This window comes from Hylobates moloch, unplaced genomic scaffold, assembly GCF_009828535.3.
Source record: "Hylobates moloch isolate HMO894 unplaced genomic scaffold, HMol_V3 SCAFFOLD_17, whole genome shotgun sequence".
Classification (NCBI taxonomy): domain Eukaryota; kingdom Metazoa; phylum Chordata; class Mammalia; order Primates; family Hylobatidae; genus Hylobates; species Hylobates moloch.
The window spans coordinates 13237441-13255992 of record NW_026652292.1 but is presented as its reverse complement, the minus strand read 5'-3'; the positions used below and the strand labels follow the sequence as shown (position 1 = coordinate 13255992).

Here is an 18552-nt window from a genome sequence, read left to right as displayed (position 1 = left end):
AGGAAAAAGCAGAAGAAACACAGGGGCATATTTGGGGCAGCTATGCACGTTAAGATGGGACAGTGCGTAGACACTCCAGCACCAGAGGGTGGACGCCCTGCAGAGGCGCAAGACTGAGTACAGATGAGGCACAGGGGATGTGGCGATGACACCCAAGTAGGACAGAAGATGGATGTGACTAACCTGGGGCCAAAGCTCACAGAGGGAGCAACATGGACTTAAACTAATCAAATAGTATCAAGTCTAAAAGAAGAATTTGGCTTTGGGAATTTTTGACTTTCTTTCCATTGCCCAACATCCTCGCAAGATAAGACACTCTCTTCAGCAAAAGTTGTTATCCAGGGGTGTCGTTTGGGAAATGCTGCTCCCCCACTCTCGGGTCATTTGGAGACCAGCCATAGTCTCTCACTGCGGTTGGCCAAAGCGTAATTCCTCTTTGCCGTGACAAGTCTTCAAGCACCTGCAGATAGTGCCCATGTTCCTGCAGCCTGCCTGCCTTTCCTTAGGGTGACATTTTATTTCTTGAACTCTGCAGGCAGAGCATGACCTGGACCTCCTTTGACACCAGCTCACTCTCCCCCCAACACTCTCCCCTTTCAGAGTATACTATGCAGTCATAAAAAAGAAGGATATCGTGTCCTTTGCAACAACATAGAGCTGGAGGCCGTTATCCTTAGCAAACTAATGCACGAACAGAAAACCAACTACCCATGTTCTCACTTACAAGTGGGAGCTCAACAATGAGAATACATGGACACAAAGAGAGGAACAACAGACACTAGGACCTACTTGAAGGGGGAGGCTGGGAGGAGGAAAAGGATCAGAAAAAATACCTATTGGGTACTATGCTTAGTACCTTGGTGAAGAAATAATCTGTACACCAACCCCGTGACATGAGTTTATCTATATAACAAACCTGCACACGTGCCCCTGAACCTAAAATAAAAGTTAAAAATAAACATTTTTTTAAAAGATGGATTTTGGTTTATATTAAGTGGAGAAAGGTAAAAGTTCAACTCGTATGTTGAAAGCAAAAGATGGAAAACAGGATTGGCTTCTTCAAAGGCTCATCTTGTAGAACTGCCTCTTGGAACTTCCTGGTAATGTACTAAAGAGAGCAGTCGCCACGACTGTCAATTCCTAAGGGAAGAGCACAGCTTAACCTTCGGCCCTGTGGCTTCAGTGGGATTCCTAAGCTTTAATAAAATGACTCCTCTAAAAGAGTCTGAAAGTAAAAGTCTTTAACATTTAAAAAAAAGAGCACGGAAAGAGATACGGAATAATGGGGTAAAACACACACATGCTCACATGCGTGCACACACACACGCAGGAAAAACACATGCTCGTGTGTGTGCACACACATATACACACAGGAAAAACACACATGCTCACGTGCGTACACACATAAACACGCAGGAAAAACACACATGCTCATGTGCATGCACACATATACGTACAGGAAAAACACATGCTCATGTGCATGCACACACATACACACAGGAAAAACACATGCTCACGTGCTTACACACACATAAACACGCAGGAAAAACATGCTCATGTGCGTGCACACACATAGACACACAGGAAAACACATGCTCACGTGCACACACACACATAAACACGCAGGAAAAACACACATGCTCACGTGCATACACACATAAACACACAGAAAAAACATGCTCATGTGCACACACAGGAAAAGCATACATGCTCATGTGCGTGCACATACATATACACACAGGAAAAACACACATGCTCAGTTTTTTAGAAACACGCAGGAAAAACACACATGCTTATGTGCGTACACACATATACACACAGGAAAAACACATGCTCATCTGCATACACACACAAACATGCAGGAAAAACACACATGCTCATGTGCATAGACACATATACACACAGGAAAAACACACATCCTCACGTGCATGCACACGTACACACAGACGCACACGCACACAAGCAGGAAAATGGAAAGGGCATTTTCCTTGCCAAGGAGATGTTTCTAGTAGAAATAAATAGAACTGTGGCCAGTCCTTACTGAAAATGAAACACAAGCATGACTCCCCAGAAATGATATTTCATCAATTGCTGAGCACTAAGAAGTCTAAAGAGTGTATCAATAACCAGTGTAATTTGTTCGAGGATATTATAATTATAGTTTCCAGGGCATGTTCTTACTAGATGATCATTCTGGAATATATCCTGTTTTTATTACTCTCACACTCCTCCAGTCAGTTCTGCCCAGTTTGGACACATTAAATTGATCTGATATTCATTAAGCAAAACAAAATGACATAAGGGCTGGACAATTGAACACAATACCCACGTGATCCAAACAGCAGCCAGAAAGCAAGACGACAGCTTCCCTTGGTCACCATAGTGGAAGGAGTTATTTGGGGGCATGACAGCATTGTGGACTCAATCAAATAACATGTGTAAGCCCATTTCTTCGTTAAACACATGCTGTTGCCACCTGTGTGATTCTTACTCTGTACTGATTCAAAACACTCATATATTAAAACTGATTAATGAAACTTTCTGTGATTGATTTGGTGCTGAGATCTGTTGGGATCTAAATTCTAGCACCTGACATATCTGACAGGCCCTTGTCTAGATTTGATGCACACACCTTCCAAATCAATTCAACCACTCACAGGCTTTCTGCATGAGAACAGACATCTGAAACATGATGCTGGAAACTCCCTCCAGCACTGCTGACGTCATCCACTCACCAACCTCCGCACTGATAGTCTCACTTGCAAAGCTTTTAATGCAGCAACAATTATTTCGGCTATGGCACTAAGCCTGTCCTTGATATATGCTGGAAATTTGCCCATTTTTAAGAAAAATCGCGCTGAACACAGCAAAGTAGTTTTCTGGACGCCTGAATTGGGATGAGCAATCTCTCCAGATGTCACATACAGACATAAAAGTTCTGAATAGGTTACGTGGAGTCAGTTAAAAGGCAAGACTACATTCTTCTCCCCTACAGGAGGTGACACCAGGGATTAAACTAGCCTGTTCTGCAGGACGTCGGGTCCACCTGAGATAACTGGTCTATCATCGCCCATCACTCCCTTTGTCAGTCAGCATGTCTGATCTAACTGGCTCTAGACTGGAGGTGACTTCCTTACTGACCTGTGGGGTATGAGGACTGTCTTACTATCAGAAGCTTGCCTCCTGCCATCTTCTACCTGGAGATCAGTGTGGGAGGATGAGGAGAGTTTCGGTCTCGTGCTAACACCCTTGGTTGGTTCTTTTGTTATAGCCATTCAACAGTCTAATTCTAGTAACTATACTAAGAGACAGCCCATAGTTTCCTTTCTTGTCTACAAATTAAATGTTGAAAGGCCTGGTCAAATGCCCGCCCACTAATTCCACCACATGTCCTTCCTCAAGCCAGAAACCTAGCACAGAACAAAATGAAGTTAACATGTTATAACTTGTTCATTCACTTTTCCTGACCAGCGGTTTAAAAATTGTCTCTAGAACTCTGCCTAGGATTAACCTCACTCTGAGTAATGCGTGAAATCCACCTTCTTTAAAAAGCACAAGTGTGTTTTCAGCTTCTGGCATCCCCTCACTTTCCCACAGTTGCTTGGACTGATATGCTCAATATGGTGATATAATTATCAAGTTCTTCTGGTACCCAGGGATCTAATTTGTCCTAGAACAGAGGCTGGAACGTGCTTAGACTAAATAAGTCTTTCCTTACAAAGCCTTCACCATCTGGGGCTTTTGCTTCTTCTGGCCTAGGTCTGGAGAGTGGTCCCCTCGAGGAGACCAAGAAGCAAAGTGAGAGATGATGGGGTCCGCTTTCTGCTTGTTGTCCATCAACATCACAGCTCTCAAGCAGAAAGCTCAACCCTTCCTTGATCTTCTGGTTCTGAATTGTGTACTTCAACAAATGGAAGGGAAAACAAACAAATGATAACAAAACCCAAAAAGCCTTACCAGTCTCTCCAAGCCTGGCTTATCTGGAGCTTTTAAGCTGTCCTGGCAAAACTCTAGCTAATACATTGTTGGCCAACCTTCCTCCCTATTCAATAAGAACAGCAACGATCAGTACAAACGTGTCAGAAATACACACGAAAATACATACAGGTAAGTTTACCTCTTTCCTCACTGAACCAAAGACTTGTGGTTCTTTGATAATAAAATACTTAGTTTATGAAGCTGAGTATCAAAATACGAAATAGAGAATCATAAAATGCCCTTAAAAACAGAAATTTAACAAGTAAACAGGGCTGGGCGCAGTGGCTCATGCCTATAATCCCAGCACTTTGGGAGGCTGAGGTGGGTGGATCACTTGAGGTCAGGAGTCTGAGGCCAGCCTGGCCAACGTGGTGAAACCCTGTCTCTACTAAAATGGTGGTGGGTGCCTGTAATCCCAGCTACTTGGGAGGCTGAGGCAGAAGAACTGCTTGAACCTGGGAGACAGAGGTTGCAGTGAGCCAAGATCACACCACTGCACTCCAGCCTGGGCGACAGAGTGAGACTGTCTCAAAAAAAAAAAAAAAAAAATCAAGTAAACAGGGCTATTCATGTACACCTATTTCCAACTGGGCATTTTAAGGCCTTAACACTGCATCTCTTGACCTCGTGTTGAAGTGCCTCACCTTTTACATTACATTAATCAAAGTCCTACCGACAAACAGCTAATTAAAGCAGATATTTACAACCCTCCATTTAGAAATGACCCTCAGCAAGAAACTATAAAATCTGAAGTCAGTGGACAGTCTTATATTTTCAATCAATCCCTACTGAAAAACTGCGCTACAAATGAAGATAATATATGGTTAATTCCTTCACCCGATAATCATCTACTTGGTGACTATGACATGTCAGGTATATCAGTGCTGCATGATCTTCCACCATAACTTCTAAGCTGTCTGTTGGCATAAAACTTTTCTCTACTTGAAAACATTGAACCGATGTTAACAAATAAAAATTGTATAAATTTAAACCACAATTTACATCACCTTACAGAAAAAAATTTAGTGTTTTAAGTTATTCTGATAAAAGGACTTTCCTTTCAGATAATATTATAATATCACTCTCTTCCCACTGGCCAGTACAAATGCTTTATACATGTTTATTTGGAGGAAAAAAAAATCACTTACTTCTGTTGAAACTTTAGCTGGGATCTAAGATCTAAATACTTTGTACTTAGTGATGTGTACAAAATGATTTTTGCCAATATGAATGGAACCATGGGTAAGGGTTCTTCCCAACAGTCTACTCTGCTCTGAGGGGCAGCAGCTAGAGATGGACAGAGTTGTGTATATCCCACGAAAGGCTTTTGGTTTTGATGTTAAGAACAGGATCAGAGTGAGGTTAGTACTCGGAGGAAGACAGGAAGTAGATTAAGCAGTTACTGTTGCTCAAAGATTAATGAGGTAGAGACAACATTATACCTAGATATTTGTATCTTTGCCCCTTACTTTAAAGTCTGTATTATTTTATCTATATCGGTAAGTTACAATCAGGGTCGAGACAGGAAAAAAGAACACTGGCCAGCAGCTACTCTAAGAAAAGCATTCTGAGGTGCTTTCCATGTGTAATGTAATTTGTCTCACATTCCTTAGAGATTGTATTATTCCTATATTGTAGCTAAGGAAGTTGAGGTACTACACAGTAACTTATCCCAGATCACTCAGCAAATTTAGGGGGTGTGTTTGTTATACTATATTTTCTCAATTATTTCAATAAAGATTATATTTTTATAATTGACTAGATCTATTTTTTTGGATATTCCCACCAATGGGAAGGCCATCTGTTTTTTAAAATCCGTATGCCACACTAGATACTGCAGTCTATGTAAAGACATAATGCTATGCCAGTAGGTGCCAAGTGATGCCAAGGTCAAATCTAATGCTCAGTCACACAGGGGCTGATGATGCAGTCGACAGCCCTAGGCTGTTAGTTTCCTCTTGCTTTCACCAGCTGGTGGACATATTTAATTACTCATTTGTACCCATGTCAGAAAAATAAGTTAAAGAAATCAAATGTGTAAGAGCATATAGAGAGTTTAATGCACTAAAGAGTGCAGCTAAATAATTCATATTAAACAAAAATTACTGAGGCTTGATCATATACGGTGAACTTTCTACTCTAAAATATCACATGCTGGATTTTAACCATTCTCACTGACAAGCTTAAAGCAATCCTGGACTTGTGAGATGCTAAAAAGCTGAAGATCACTCATACATTTCTGGTGGTAATGTAACATGGTACACTCATTCTGGAAAACAGTTTGGCAGTGTCTTTTAAAAACTAAACATGTGCTTACCAAAGGACCCAGCAAACGCACTCCTGGGCATTTATTCCAAAGAAATGAAAACCATGTTCACGCAAAAACCCAGACAGGACTGTTCATAACTTCTGTATATTTCCCTGTAATAGCCAAAAACTGAAAATAATTCAAATGTCCCCAATGGAAAAACAGTTAAATAAACTGTGATATATCCAGACCATGAAATACTACTCAGCAATAAAGAGGAAGGAACTACTACGGATACATGCAACAAAGTGGGTGTATCAAAGGAATTATGCTGAGTTAAAAAAAAGCCATCTCAAAAAGTTACATGCTGCATGATTCCATTTATGTAACATTTTAGAAATAACAAAATAATAGAAGCAGAGAAGAACAGATAAGTGGTTGCCAGGGGTTAGAGATGGAGCAGGGGTTAGATATGACTGAAGGAAGCCAGCACAGGGAACCCTTTGATTATGGGAAAATTCTGTATGGTTCTGTATCTTGAAAGTGATGGTGGTTACACAAATCTATACACGATAAAATTGCATAGGACTAAACACACACATACACATGGGCACACATACACATCTAAACCTCATGGAAAGTGAATAAGCCCTGTGGGCTGCAGCAAAGTCAATGTCCTGGTTTGACTGTGTACTGAGGTTATGCAAGATGCTACCGCTGTGGGAGGCTTGGTGAAGATGCACAGGACCTCCTTGTCCATTTCTCTCTCTCTTTTTTTTTTTTAGCAATTTTCTGTGGTTCTATAATTACTTCAAAATAAAAAGTAAAAAGAAAAGCTAGGGAGTAGGTTTAAAGATATGACATCTTTGGAGGTACAAACAAACGGTCCTCAACCTAAGATGGTTTGACTTTGATTTTTCAACTTTACAATGGACTTATTTGGGCATAACTCTATCACACATGTAAGTCGAGAAGCATATGGACTTAACAATGGTTCAACCTGTGAATTTTCATCTTTGCGATAGTATTAGGGCATTTTCAACATTTTCAACAATAGATTTATTGGGATGTAACCCCCTAAGTTAAGAAGCATGTGTATATATGTGGGGTGGAAACAGGAATGAATGAAACAAAAAACAAATCATTTTAGAGAATAAACACAGACGACTCCTCAACAAAAATACTTCCAGGAAGGCCGAAGGAAAAGGCTTAGAAGCTGGGAACCAAATTTTAGACAACTTTGCACAACAGACATACGGCATCTGGAGGAATCCAGGGCACATGAGAGACTGGGATAATTCAGAAAATGACTGACTGTGTTCTGTGGCTGCGGAGAGTCATTCCATGTAGAGCAAAAGGCCACACCTCCCCTGGGAAAGCCCCCAAGGAGGAAGTCAGGCCCGCTTAGTGACAGGCTCTGCACGGGAACCACTGATAATCAGAGCACCCATCGGAGGGCAGCTAGTCTACACAATGAGCACTGTGGACCTTTAGTCAGTTTTCCTGTTTAGTTTAAACACCAGATGCCCGATGCAGTCTCCAGCTCTGCAAGGGAAAGACGGAAAAGAAATCTGGGCCCTCTAAGCAGTGGGTGCTTGAGAGAGCACTGGGTATGTTTTCAAAATACTCCTGGAGCAAACTCGGTGAGGACCTGAGGGTCAGAGGAGAGGCAGCTCCGAAAGCCTCACACACCAAGAAGCCAGAGCACACCTGCTTCCCAGGAACCCTCCCCCGGCCCCAGTGCAGAAGCCTGGCAGCTCTGGCTTTCTCCCTCTTCTTCCCTTGCAGAGCTGAGCAATGGTCCCAGCACAAAGAAGCCTGGATGCTTAAGTGTTAGGCATAAAGACAGAGCCAGGCTGGTGTCTGCAACAAAACATCTCCAGGTGGCTGGGAGGCCTTTGTTTTTGACTTCTGAATAAAACGAAAGGTTCCTCTTTTCCCAGCCATTACTCAAAACAAAAACTTGTCCCAGTTCAGTGTGTAAGTTTGCAGAAACAGAACTAAGAAGCTTCCTTTACTTAAATCCAGCAAGAATCACAGCCCAATTCAAGTGGGAATGATTTTTCCTGGGAAACCTTGGCTTCTGAGAACAAAAATCAATGCAATGGCACTGAATCAATTCCAGAAACAAACTGGCTGAGAGCTCAATGTCACCACCTGGTTGCCTCAAATAACCCACACATTTCAAAGGTAATTATCAGTTAACTCAGGACGTAATTTTGAGAATGAAGTTGAATGCATATGAATGAATGAAAACAGTTATGCTTTTGCTGTATTTGAAAATGGAAATCTCATTCAATCACTAAATCTATCATTAAATCTCAGAATAATGTGCTAGAAATAGACATCACTTATTTCACAGGCTTTCACTGAGTATCTGCCAATTCCAGGAGGTAGACTAGTTAGTGGAAATACAAAGGTAAGTAAGACATGGTCCTGGGCTTCAAGGCACTGAAAGGCTACCAAGAGAAACAAACGTCTAAAATGTAGGAGACACACAAAAGCAGAAGCACGTTCCTCTGGTCATTCATTTAGTATCACCTCCTTGCACATTACCATTGCCTTGAGAGACCCTTTGGAATGAATGAGTGAAAACAGTGAATGAACAAATAAACAGTGACAAATGAATTCAAAAGGAAAGGAGGACAAACAACAAAGGACAAATAGCAGAAGCATTATCAACGGAACTGATGTGAATAAATGCCATACACAGGACTGAAGAGAACGCATACTGCAGGGGGACTGAGAATCAATGACAACGTGTAGGAGGAGAAAGATCCTCCCCAAATCAAACCCAAACTTATGTCAGGCCCATCACCATTCCTTTCAAATACTTAAAAAACCAAACAGAAACAGAATAAAGCACCAGGCTACAGGCATTCTGAAAGGAGGCTACGAACCTCAGGATTCTTTTTAGAGAAAACAGCGTCTTGAAATACTTCCAAATCTGGGCTTGAGGGGCAAATGGGCTGAAATTTCTATCAACCACCTGCTGCATTCTACCTCGAGGTAGAAAATAAGTGTCCCCTAGGTAAAATGTATCCCCTTTTATCTCTTCTCAGGAATAAGTGTCTATTCTGTTGTCTGGGGTAAAAGAATGAGTCCAGAGGTCTCAGCTTTTGGAGTCTAAGAGCTTGGTCTTCAGCAAGACTTCCGGCAGCCACCTTCTTCCAGGGGTTTCTTAAAGAGATTCCTGAGCTAATGCTCAGTAAACATCACCTTGACTTCGCACCTTTTTAAAGTGAGTTGTTATGACCTCATGTTTGTATTACTTGTTCATCAGAGGGCCAGGAATTTATTGCAAAAAGAGACGGTGACAACTATACTCCAGATCAAGTGAGGACGAGAGCCACTGTGGGATACAGGGCAGTGGGGAAGACTTCTCACTGTCAGGAGAAGCCCTGGGTGGGCAACTTCTAAAAAAGCTTCATGAATTTGCCTAAATGAAAAAGACAAGCTTTTTCTTTTTTTTTTTTTTTTTTGAGATGGAGTCTTGCTCTGTCGCCCAGGCTGGAGTGCAGTGGCACGATCCTGGCTCACTGCAAGCTCCGCCTCCCGGGTTAATGCCATTCTCCTGCCTCAGCCTCCGGAGTAGCTGGTTCTACAGGCGCCCGCCACCATGCCTGGCTAATTTTTTTGTATTTTTAGTAGAGAGGGGGTTTCGCTGTGTGTTAGGCAGGACGGTCTCGATCTCCTGACCTCGTGATCCAACCGCCTCGGCCTCCCAAAGTGCTGGGATTACAGGCGTGAGCCACCGTGCCCAACCAAGACAAGCTACTTTTTCTATCTTCCTCCATGTAATTTTTAATTGTATGATCTGCTTAAGAAAAACAGATTCAGATAATGTGTATCTTTTAGGAATTTTTTGTTCATCTGATATGTAAATACATTTAGTGACTTTATGCAAACACCTAGCAAATTAGCATGATTTCCTCTTCTTGGCCCATCTAGCTTTTCATTTTAAACTAATTAAACTTGTTCTAAGCTTATCTTAGTTTTCATTCAATAACCAGCTTCAAAATACGATGACTGAAGAAACCATTCTTTCCTGCATGGAACCTACCAAGGATTCCTGGGAGTGTTAGGGCTTTTGTGCAGCACAGAGAAAGAACTGAGGGAAATTCTCAGGCTGGTCAGGGAAATACAAACCTACTGAAGAAACAGGCAGCATTCCAGCCTGCGGGCAGCGTCCCTGAATGCCAATTACACGGGCACACGTGTGTCCTGCTACGCCCTCCCTAACTGGGCCCCGATCCCTCCTTGGTCCCAGGTTATGTGAAGTGCAGTAGAGGGAGCAGACCAGGGAAAACATGCCAGTTTCTCTGCTACTAAGATGGCCTTTCATAGATTGCAATAAAAATCCCGCAATTGTAAAAGTGAACCACTTAGTCCTTAAAACTGATTTAAAGTCTCCTTAGTCTACAAACTCATACATACTAGAAATTCCTATTGTGTAAGTCAATGAAAACAAAATGTATTTTTACTTTTAAATAATTTCTAAACCTAGTGACAATATGGACTCCATGGTCTTATAAGTGGATGTTCTTATTAGAAGATTTTTCCTTAAAAACGCTACTGTTACGAAAGTCAATGAGCCCAAACGAAGCCTCTGGACAAGAGCTTTGTTTCTGTGTTTGAGACAGGGTTTTGCTCTGTCGCCCAGGCTGGAGTGTAATGGTGTGATCTCGGCTCACTGCAACCTTCATCTTCTGAGCTCAAGTGACCCTCCTGCCTCAGCCTCCCAAGTAGATGGGACTACAGGTGCCACCACACCCAGCTATTTTTTTTTTTTTTAATTATTTGTAGAGAACATCTTTTGAAAAAGCACTTTCCTTCCAGTTATCCTTTAGCATCTGGTTTCTGAAAACCACTGCCGAGTTGAAACGGTGACTTAAATCACAAATACTGCTTGGTGCGAAGAGTCTTCTGTCCTATAAGGAAGCTAGATCCTTACCTCATACTGCTAAGCTGCTACAGAATATGGCCAGGCATGCCACACAAATACCAGCTCCAATCACCTGGCTCCGGAACGTGCCACAGATGCGAGGCCCTTTGCCCTCTGCCCCTTCCTCTCGATTTGGCCTCTCCACCACTCTCAGCTGCCTGACACTCTTCCTGCCTCTCCCTTATGGCATCTATGGCATCCAGGGCAACTGTGGTCACTGGGCCCCGAATGAGGAACCTGCAGACTGGACATACCTGCCCAGGCCCCTGCCCTCAGAAGGGTCCAGTCTGCCGTGGTTCTGGCCCATGTTCTGTCAATGTCACGACTTAGTGAACTATGCCACAATCTGTTTTCATACACAGATCACCTTAACCCTTTCCTTCTCTCTCAGCTAGGGTGTAAAAACATGTAAAGTAACACACAATCACATGCATGACAACTGCCGTTAACAGGTGCATGTGGAGGGAACTCTAGAAGGTGCAAGGGAGAGCAGCTAACTACGCCCATCCTTGTCTCAAAGGTGCCAGAAAGTCCTGGATCGGCAGATACTGTGTTGAGCGTGAGGTGCCCTGGAAGAGGACATAGCACAAGACAGGCTGCAAGGAAAAACGTGGTCTATGTTGTGAGGACGCGGAGGTATCAGGCTGCCTCCCCACATACAAGAAGAACCACTGATAGTTTAAAAGCAGGGGTACGGCCTAGTCAAATTTCTATTTCAGAAAAATTACTCTGGTAGCGGTGCCACAGGGAGGCTGGGGCAAGGAGCTAGCAGAGGCTGGAGGGCAGCAGGAGACAAGCTCGGTTCAAAGTGAGTGGGAAACTTACAGTCTAGTGGCACATGCAGCAATGACTAGAAACTGCCACAGAACAATGTCCACTTAATGTGTCTCCTCAGAAAAAAATAGCCTCTTTGTAAGAATTTTCAAGAGCAATCTGAGTGATGGCATTCTGAGGAGCAGGAAAAGAAGCTAGTTGTGCCAGTTTCTATCCTGATGACCATCTCGGAACCAAGAAGCACAGCCCCTTGGCAGAAAGGACTGAGAGAGCCAGCTGCCAGCCCGGGGCAGGACTGAGCGTAAACCCCAGGGGTCCCAGTGGTTTGCTGCGTACTCGCCTCCACTCCTTCACAGCCTCACAGGGTTTCAGAGGGAAACCCGCAGTCCAAACATTCCAGCGACAAATGACCCGACTGAGGACTAACTGCCCAAGATCTCAGAGCTGGTAGTGCCGTTCTTTTCCTTTAAAGGAACTGGTGGGTCTTCGAGGGCTGATGCCTTGAAATGAGGCAAGTCAGGCCTCGCCCTCCCCAGTAGTCCTACTCTTCCAGATCCTTCTTCCCATCCTATGAACACAAGCTTCCATGTGCATAATCCCCAGTTACAAAGAAGGGCCCCTCATTTCCAATTCATCAAGAGCTGCATCAGAATAAGTTATGATCCTCTGTGAAGGTCCTCAGTGAAGCAGGGAATTTTCTTTTTTACACAGAAGGTGTGGTAAGTTGACATCCGTACTCAATTTGTAGTCACCCTGAATATGAACTTTTATTTTAAATTCTTTTTTCCTCAAAAGCTACACAGTAGTTTCTTTCATGTAACTTTATATGATTTCTACCAAGAACAACATATATATACAAGGTATAATTAGTACCTACCTATTTTTCACACACCAAATAACATTATATATATACAAGGTATAATTAGTACCTACCTATTTTTCACACACCAAATAACATTATGATATGGGCTGATTAACAGGTGCATGCCTATGACATTAGCTTTAGTATTATTTGTACCAGGTTGGCTCTGGCACATTTAAACTCAATATTACTCAATATTAGGTAACACTCACGTTTACTAGCACCTGAGAGAAGTCTCATAAAATCCAGAGGCAATCATGACGGTAGCCATATGACAGGTTCACATCCAGGAAGGAAACCCAACAGCTCTGACCAACACCACACAGGTCCCCTACTTATGGAAATGGACGTTCTCTGTCTCTCCCAATCCTCATGGGTCCTCTCTTTATGGACAGCCCCAGCAAAGGCAGCCATGCACTCATACAACAAGGAAGGCCAGCACAAGGCTGACTTTTCCCTGTCCACGCAGACACACTCAGCACTAATGGGCTGCATCTTACAACTTGCCACCTTTGTCCACTTTCTCACATTATGACCAAATTCAGGTTCCTCCAAAAGAGTTCAAAGACCCTTTCAGGCACAGATCATGTTTTGGTCTCCTGGTGCCTTACCTCTTTCACGTGGGTGTGAAAGGACACTGACATGTCCAGTAGGATCTTTCGCTGCTCAACACGCCGAACAAAATCTTGAATCCGGTCTTCCAGCTGATGGGCAGCCTGATAAATCTCTTCGGGGTCACATTCTCCAGTCTGTGCCAGCTGTTCTGCTGCTTCTAGTAATTTATCCGCGTTGGTGTATGTGTTCTGCACAAGAGAACATCCCAGAGAAACAGAAGGTAAATGAAAAGCAAACCGGCCAGGCTGGGCGCCATAATATATAGCAACACAGTCAATTTGTGGTATTTCTGATCATTCAGATGAATCAAACAGAAAAATATGATGGGGAGAGATGATTTTAGGAATGCTACGCAGAATTCCTTTCCTGCTGTTGTTTTAGACTGTTAAACTTTGAACCCCATATCAAAACCCTTGTATTGAAGGTAGCGATGGACTATCTGCAGGCAATTGCTGGCTGTCTTATGACTCAGAGCTTTCAGATTTTTGCCAAGGTGGAGTCAGGAGACGGCCCCCAGCAACAAATGCCTGCTTCACTTTTTCTTCCAGTTTTATCACCAAGCAGAGAGTTCCAGTCTGTGTCTTTCCATATGATACAATGCTTTATGATAATTCTCGAAGTACAAGTTAAAGGTTAAATTCCAAACAAACATAAGTTGCTATCCCTTTTCACGCATTTCTACTTGTTGGTCAATTCTGTGCTCGTCTTCTTTCTGCTTAAGGCTATATATTTTTTATCTTTCTGTTTTGTTTTCCAGCTTGCATGACGGTCTCTACCTGTGGCCCAGGCTGGAGCACAGTGGTATGATCACAGCTCACTGCAGCCTTGACCTCCTGGGCTCAAGCAATCTTCCCACCTTAGCCTTCCAAGTAGCTGGAACCACAGATATGCGCTACCACGCCCGGCTAAATGTTGTATTTTTAGGAGAGACGGGGGTTTGCAATGTTGCCCAGACTGGTCTTGAACTCCTGGGCTCAGGTAATCCTCTCGCCTTGGCCTTCCAAAGTACCAGGATTCCAGGCGTGAACCACTTTGCCTGGCCACATTTTTTGAGAAAAAGGAAATAATAACTATAATGGCTCTAAAGCAGCCAGAGTTTTAAGGAGCTCAAAGTGTAAACACATGTCTAAAAATCACCTTAATTCCTAATAATCTGAGGCTGTAAGTGGGTTCCTCCAACAGGAAGGCATGTGAGAGCCCTGATGCTGTTACAGGAAGCTGCTGCGGAGGGGCCCGCGGGTGGGAGGGGAGCCCCGGGAGAGGCTGGGGGATGCCAGGACAGGAAAGAAACGGAGCTCAGGCCTTCTAAGAAGGCCCCAGGAAGTCAGCTTCTGGTTTCCCTTGAGAAACAAGGTGAATCCTTACCCTTCTCAGAGCTGTAAAGTGAGCAGGGAAGGCGTCTCATTGGTGAGGGTCTGAGCAGGATGTGAGGGCGTCATGTGGGGAGGGGTGGCCTCCAAGTTGGAGACTGGTTACATTAGCAGAATGGAATTACACAAGTAAGCCAATACCTGAGGGATAATCGGGGCCAGGTTTCTCTGTTTGAGAAAAGGGAGTTATAAATATAGAAAAGGAGAAAACTTGAGTGAACTCTTGGCATTGGGCTGGAATTGGAGCTATTCATGTGAATACATGGTTTTTAACAGACAGATGTGAATGCGCATGTGTACACACACACACACACACACACACACACACACACACACACACGAGACAGATCTACAAAGCAGCTTTCACCTATGGAACAATTCCTGACTGCTTTCCAGGGCGTCTCTCATCCAGGCCCTCCCCTCCTATGGCTGCCACCTGGGCCTCTGGGCACAAGAGTGGGCACTCCTGTGACCGTGGTCAGCCATGAGCACCAAGGGCTCTGCTGTGGAGGGTCTGCATGCGCTCTTGCCTACAAAGGTTCTCTAACCATCAGAGGCCGCACCTGCAGGTGGCTTCCTTCCAGGGAAGAAGGCTTGGAAGTCCCTGCTTACCCCCGGCTGAGCATCACCTCGGAACTCCTGTGTCTGCATCCCTATCATGGGCACAACGGGGCCTCCATGCTGAATGAAGCTAACGGTGTAGCAAGCTGTACTGAGAATCCAGAGTGCCACAGACACACATTTCTAAAGAGCTGAATCCTGTTTTCCTACGATCACCACTACAGTTTTGGAATCGTGGACTTCTCATATTTGATAAGTGGATCTAAAGATGACAGAACCTCCCAACAGCCAAGTATTATGTTTCTGAAAGCCTTCCCATCTCTATTCCAACAGGTAAAGATATTTTTTTAAATGTCCCAAAGAAATAAGTGCATTTCTGAATGAGATGTGAAACAGTCATCATTTATTTCCCTTTTCATGAAGGGAAGAACTTGAAGAACACGAGGCAGCACACAAGGTGCCAGGGCTGGTGGGGCCTGTGTCAGCACTGGCGTCTCTGAAACCCCTGGCCAGGTTTTCCCGGGAACGAGACCTTCCCTGGGTCCTTCTGCGACTGGAGAACGGAGATTTCCTCATGCTAGCATCAACCATACTCATCAGAAATGCTACCTTTTTGGCACTTAACACTGTGCCTCACAAAAGCGGTGGGACATGGATACTACCTTATTCCCATTTCACAGGCGAGGAAACCGAGACACAGAGGGGTGCAGTAACTTGTCCACCAAGTCAGTCAGTAGAGCTGGGATTGTTAAAACAACCAGTACCTAAGCCATAGTTCCTCATACGAGGGGAAACTGAGACACTGGACTAAAGTGGGGAGGGCATCAGGGTCAGAGAGCATTTGAGAGTCTGAGCGACTGGGCTTCTCCTGTCCAGTTCCTACTATCCTGTTCCCGAGGCATCTCATGCTGGACCCGTTTTCTGATCTGTGGTGTGGGGGTCATCCCTGCCACGGGGATTAAAGGGAATAAGGTAAGGCCAGGCCAGGGTGGGGGCCTAACCAGTATTCTCTTTTTCTTGAGAACTTGGTAGGATTCAAGCAGACAAAAAGAGCCACTAGAAGGCAAATGTGCATGAGACTTTGCTCTTCCTGCAATCCTTGGCTGCAGGGCTGTTTCTCACTAAAGATGACCAGAGGCTGCACTTAGAATTCAATGGAAAATAAGGGATTTTGGGATCTTAGAACAGATAGGAAAAAGAAGGAAAATGAGCATTTGAGGCCTAAATACTTTCATTACATTTGCTTGGTTTAAAAGAAAACAAAGTCTGCATATTGAAAACCTCCAAGTTATTTTATTAATACAGAAATGTAATCAGAAGAATGATGGGCCAGTACATCTACAGCGCAAATTAAAAGCCCCAGGTAACTTAAATTATCACCTAAAAGGCACACAAATTCCCAGGGATCATCTTTTCATCCGTGAAGGGAAAACACAGCATCCCAAGAGACAAGCTCACCGCCCCTGCAACATGTGTGCACAGGACAGAGTAAGCAGCACCACAAACGCTAACTGACAGTGGACCCAAGAAGTGCTGTGGATTTCTCCAGACACAGTAAAACACAGACAACTGTCTATGTCTCTCACCATTTGACCAGACACACACTGCTGTGTAGTGTGGGAGTGGGAGGGTTTTAGTGAAGTGAAGTGGCCCGCGGGTGATACAACTCCAACATCCTCTGGTGCTGCTTTCCAGTGCTGCTGAGGATTGCAGGAAGAGCCAAGTCTCATTATTTTCCACTAGATTCCAAATACAGCCTCTGGCAGTCTTTAGTAAGAACTGGTCCTGCAGCTGAAGACTGCAGGAAGAGCAAAGTCGCAGGCGCATTTGCCTTCTAGTGGCTCTTGTCCCAAAACGTAAACACAAGGCTAGTATTCACCAAAAGATCTGAATAATCTGAATGATCGTACTGTTCTAGGCAAAGACAGCACCACAAGCGCCTGCTGAGTGTCAGGCATTTCTACATGTATTCTCATCACAGCAACTCGGTGAAGGTAGGTGTTAGGCATCATTTTACAGCGAGGAAAACTGAGGCTCCGAGAGATGAAGTTTTCCACTGTCTTGCAATCAGAAAGCAGTGGAGTCATATTGGTAAATTTTAGAAGTATTTTTAATAAGGAAAAATAAGCAGATGAGAAGATTTGGCATGTAAATACATGCCAGTATAAAGGAAATGCTTGATAGCAAATAATTTGCCCTGCATTTTCCACTAGTAATTTATTTTAAAAGATTAAAAACAATACATCTTATATTAGGAACCAAACTTATTGCAAAACAATAGCCTATTTTGTACATATGCATGCTCTAATGGCTGTCACAAATCAGAATTTAGAGCATGCTACACATGTGGGGACATTCTGTATGTCCACGTGTTATGGAGGCAGTTATCCTCCTTGCAGAAGATGAATGAGTTGAGTAATGACCAGGCAGTCACTGGTCTGCTTTTCTTTTAAAAATCAAGAATGAACTCAAGGTCTCCTGCTTTCCTAAATGACACACTCTTTTATCCAAGAAGACAAGATAATTACATGGCACATACGAAAAGCTGTTAAGAGAAATGGCTTCCTGGATAATAACTTTGTGACAGGTTACATCTCTGAAAGGTAATTTGAATCCAGGGGGATAAGCAGAAAAGAGCGACGGTGGTTTAAGAATTCACAGAGCAGGTACTTAGGAAGGATGCTATGCCAAAGATTTACTAATGATAGTAAAGATACCTTCTGTGCTCTCAAAACCAGATTCTTCCTTGAACCTGAGTTTTCTGGGCTTTACTGGCTGTTTTAATCATAGCTTTTAAAATCTAAAACAGGAACATTAACATGAAAGAGTATCTTCCTTTCTGACAGTCATTTGCAAAAAGCTTCGCATGAAAAGTATTTTTTATTTCTTTTTTTACACTAGCCCAAGAAAATGCACGATGGCTATTCACACCACACATACACATCAATTAGCATGGATTCATTCAACAGGATAGAGCTACTCACAATCACTGTACAAAATTAAGGAATGGACCTTCAAATTAGTCACGAGGAAGTTCTTGACTCTGCAAAACTGCATGCAAAATGGATCCAAGTGCTTCCTGAGGCGACTGCAGCCGTGTCTAAAACAAATTCTGAAACCCAGGGCCCCTGCAGCTAGGTCTTGTGTCTGCAGAAGTTACACTGTATGACTCGCTTCCACTACCTAACCATGAAGTTCG

General features: G+C 43.5%; 1 protein-coding gene across 5 annotated transcripts in view; it reads right to left on the bottom strand.

Moving 5' to 3' along the window:
• The window catches only part of TRIO (trio Rho guanine nucleotide exchange factor), a 362171-nt gene that overhangs the window by 157818 nt on the left and 185801 nt on the right, over nt 1-18552 (bottom strand). For all 5 annotated transcript variants that reach the window (XR_009210507.1, XM_032135420.2, XM_032135421.2 and 2 more), the window contains exon 11: nt 13419-13610. Coding sequence is in view for 4 of the 5 variants with exons in the window: in XM_032135420.2 (XP_031991311.1) it covers nt 13419-13610 (192 nt within the window). In the remaining variant the exon portion in view is untranslated. The remainder of the gene's footprint in view (nt 1-13418; nt 13611-18552) is intronic.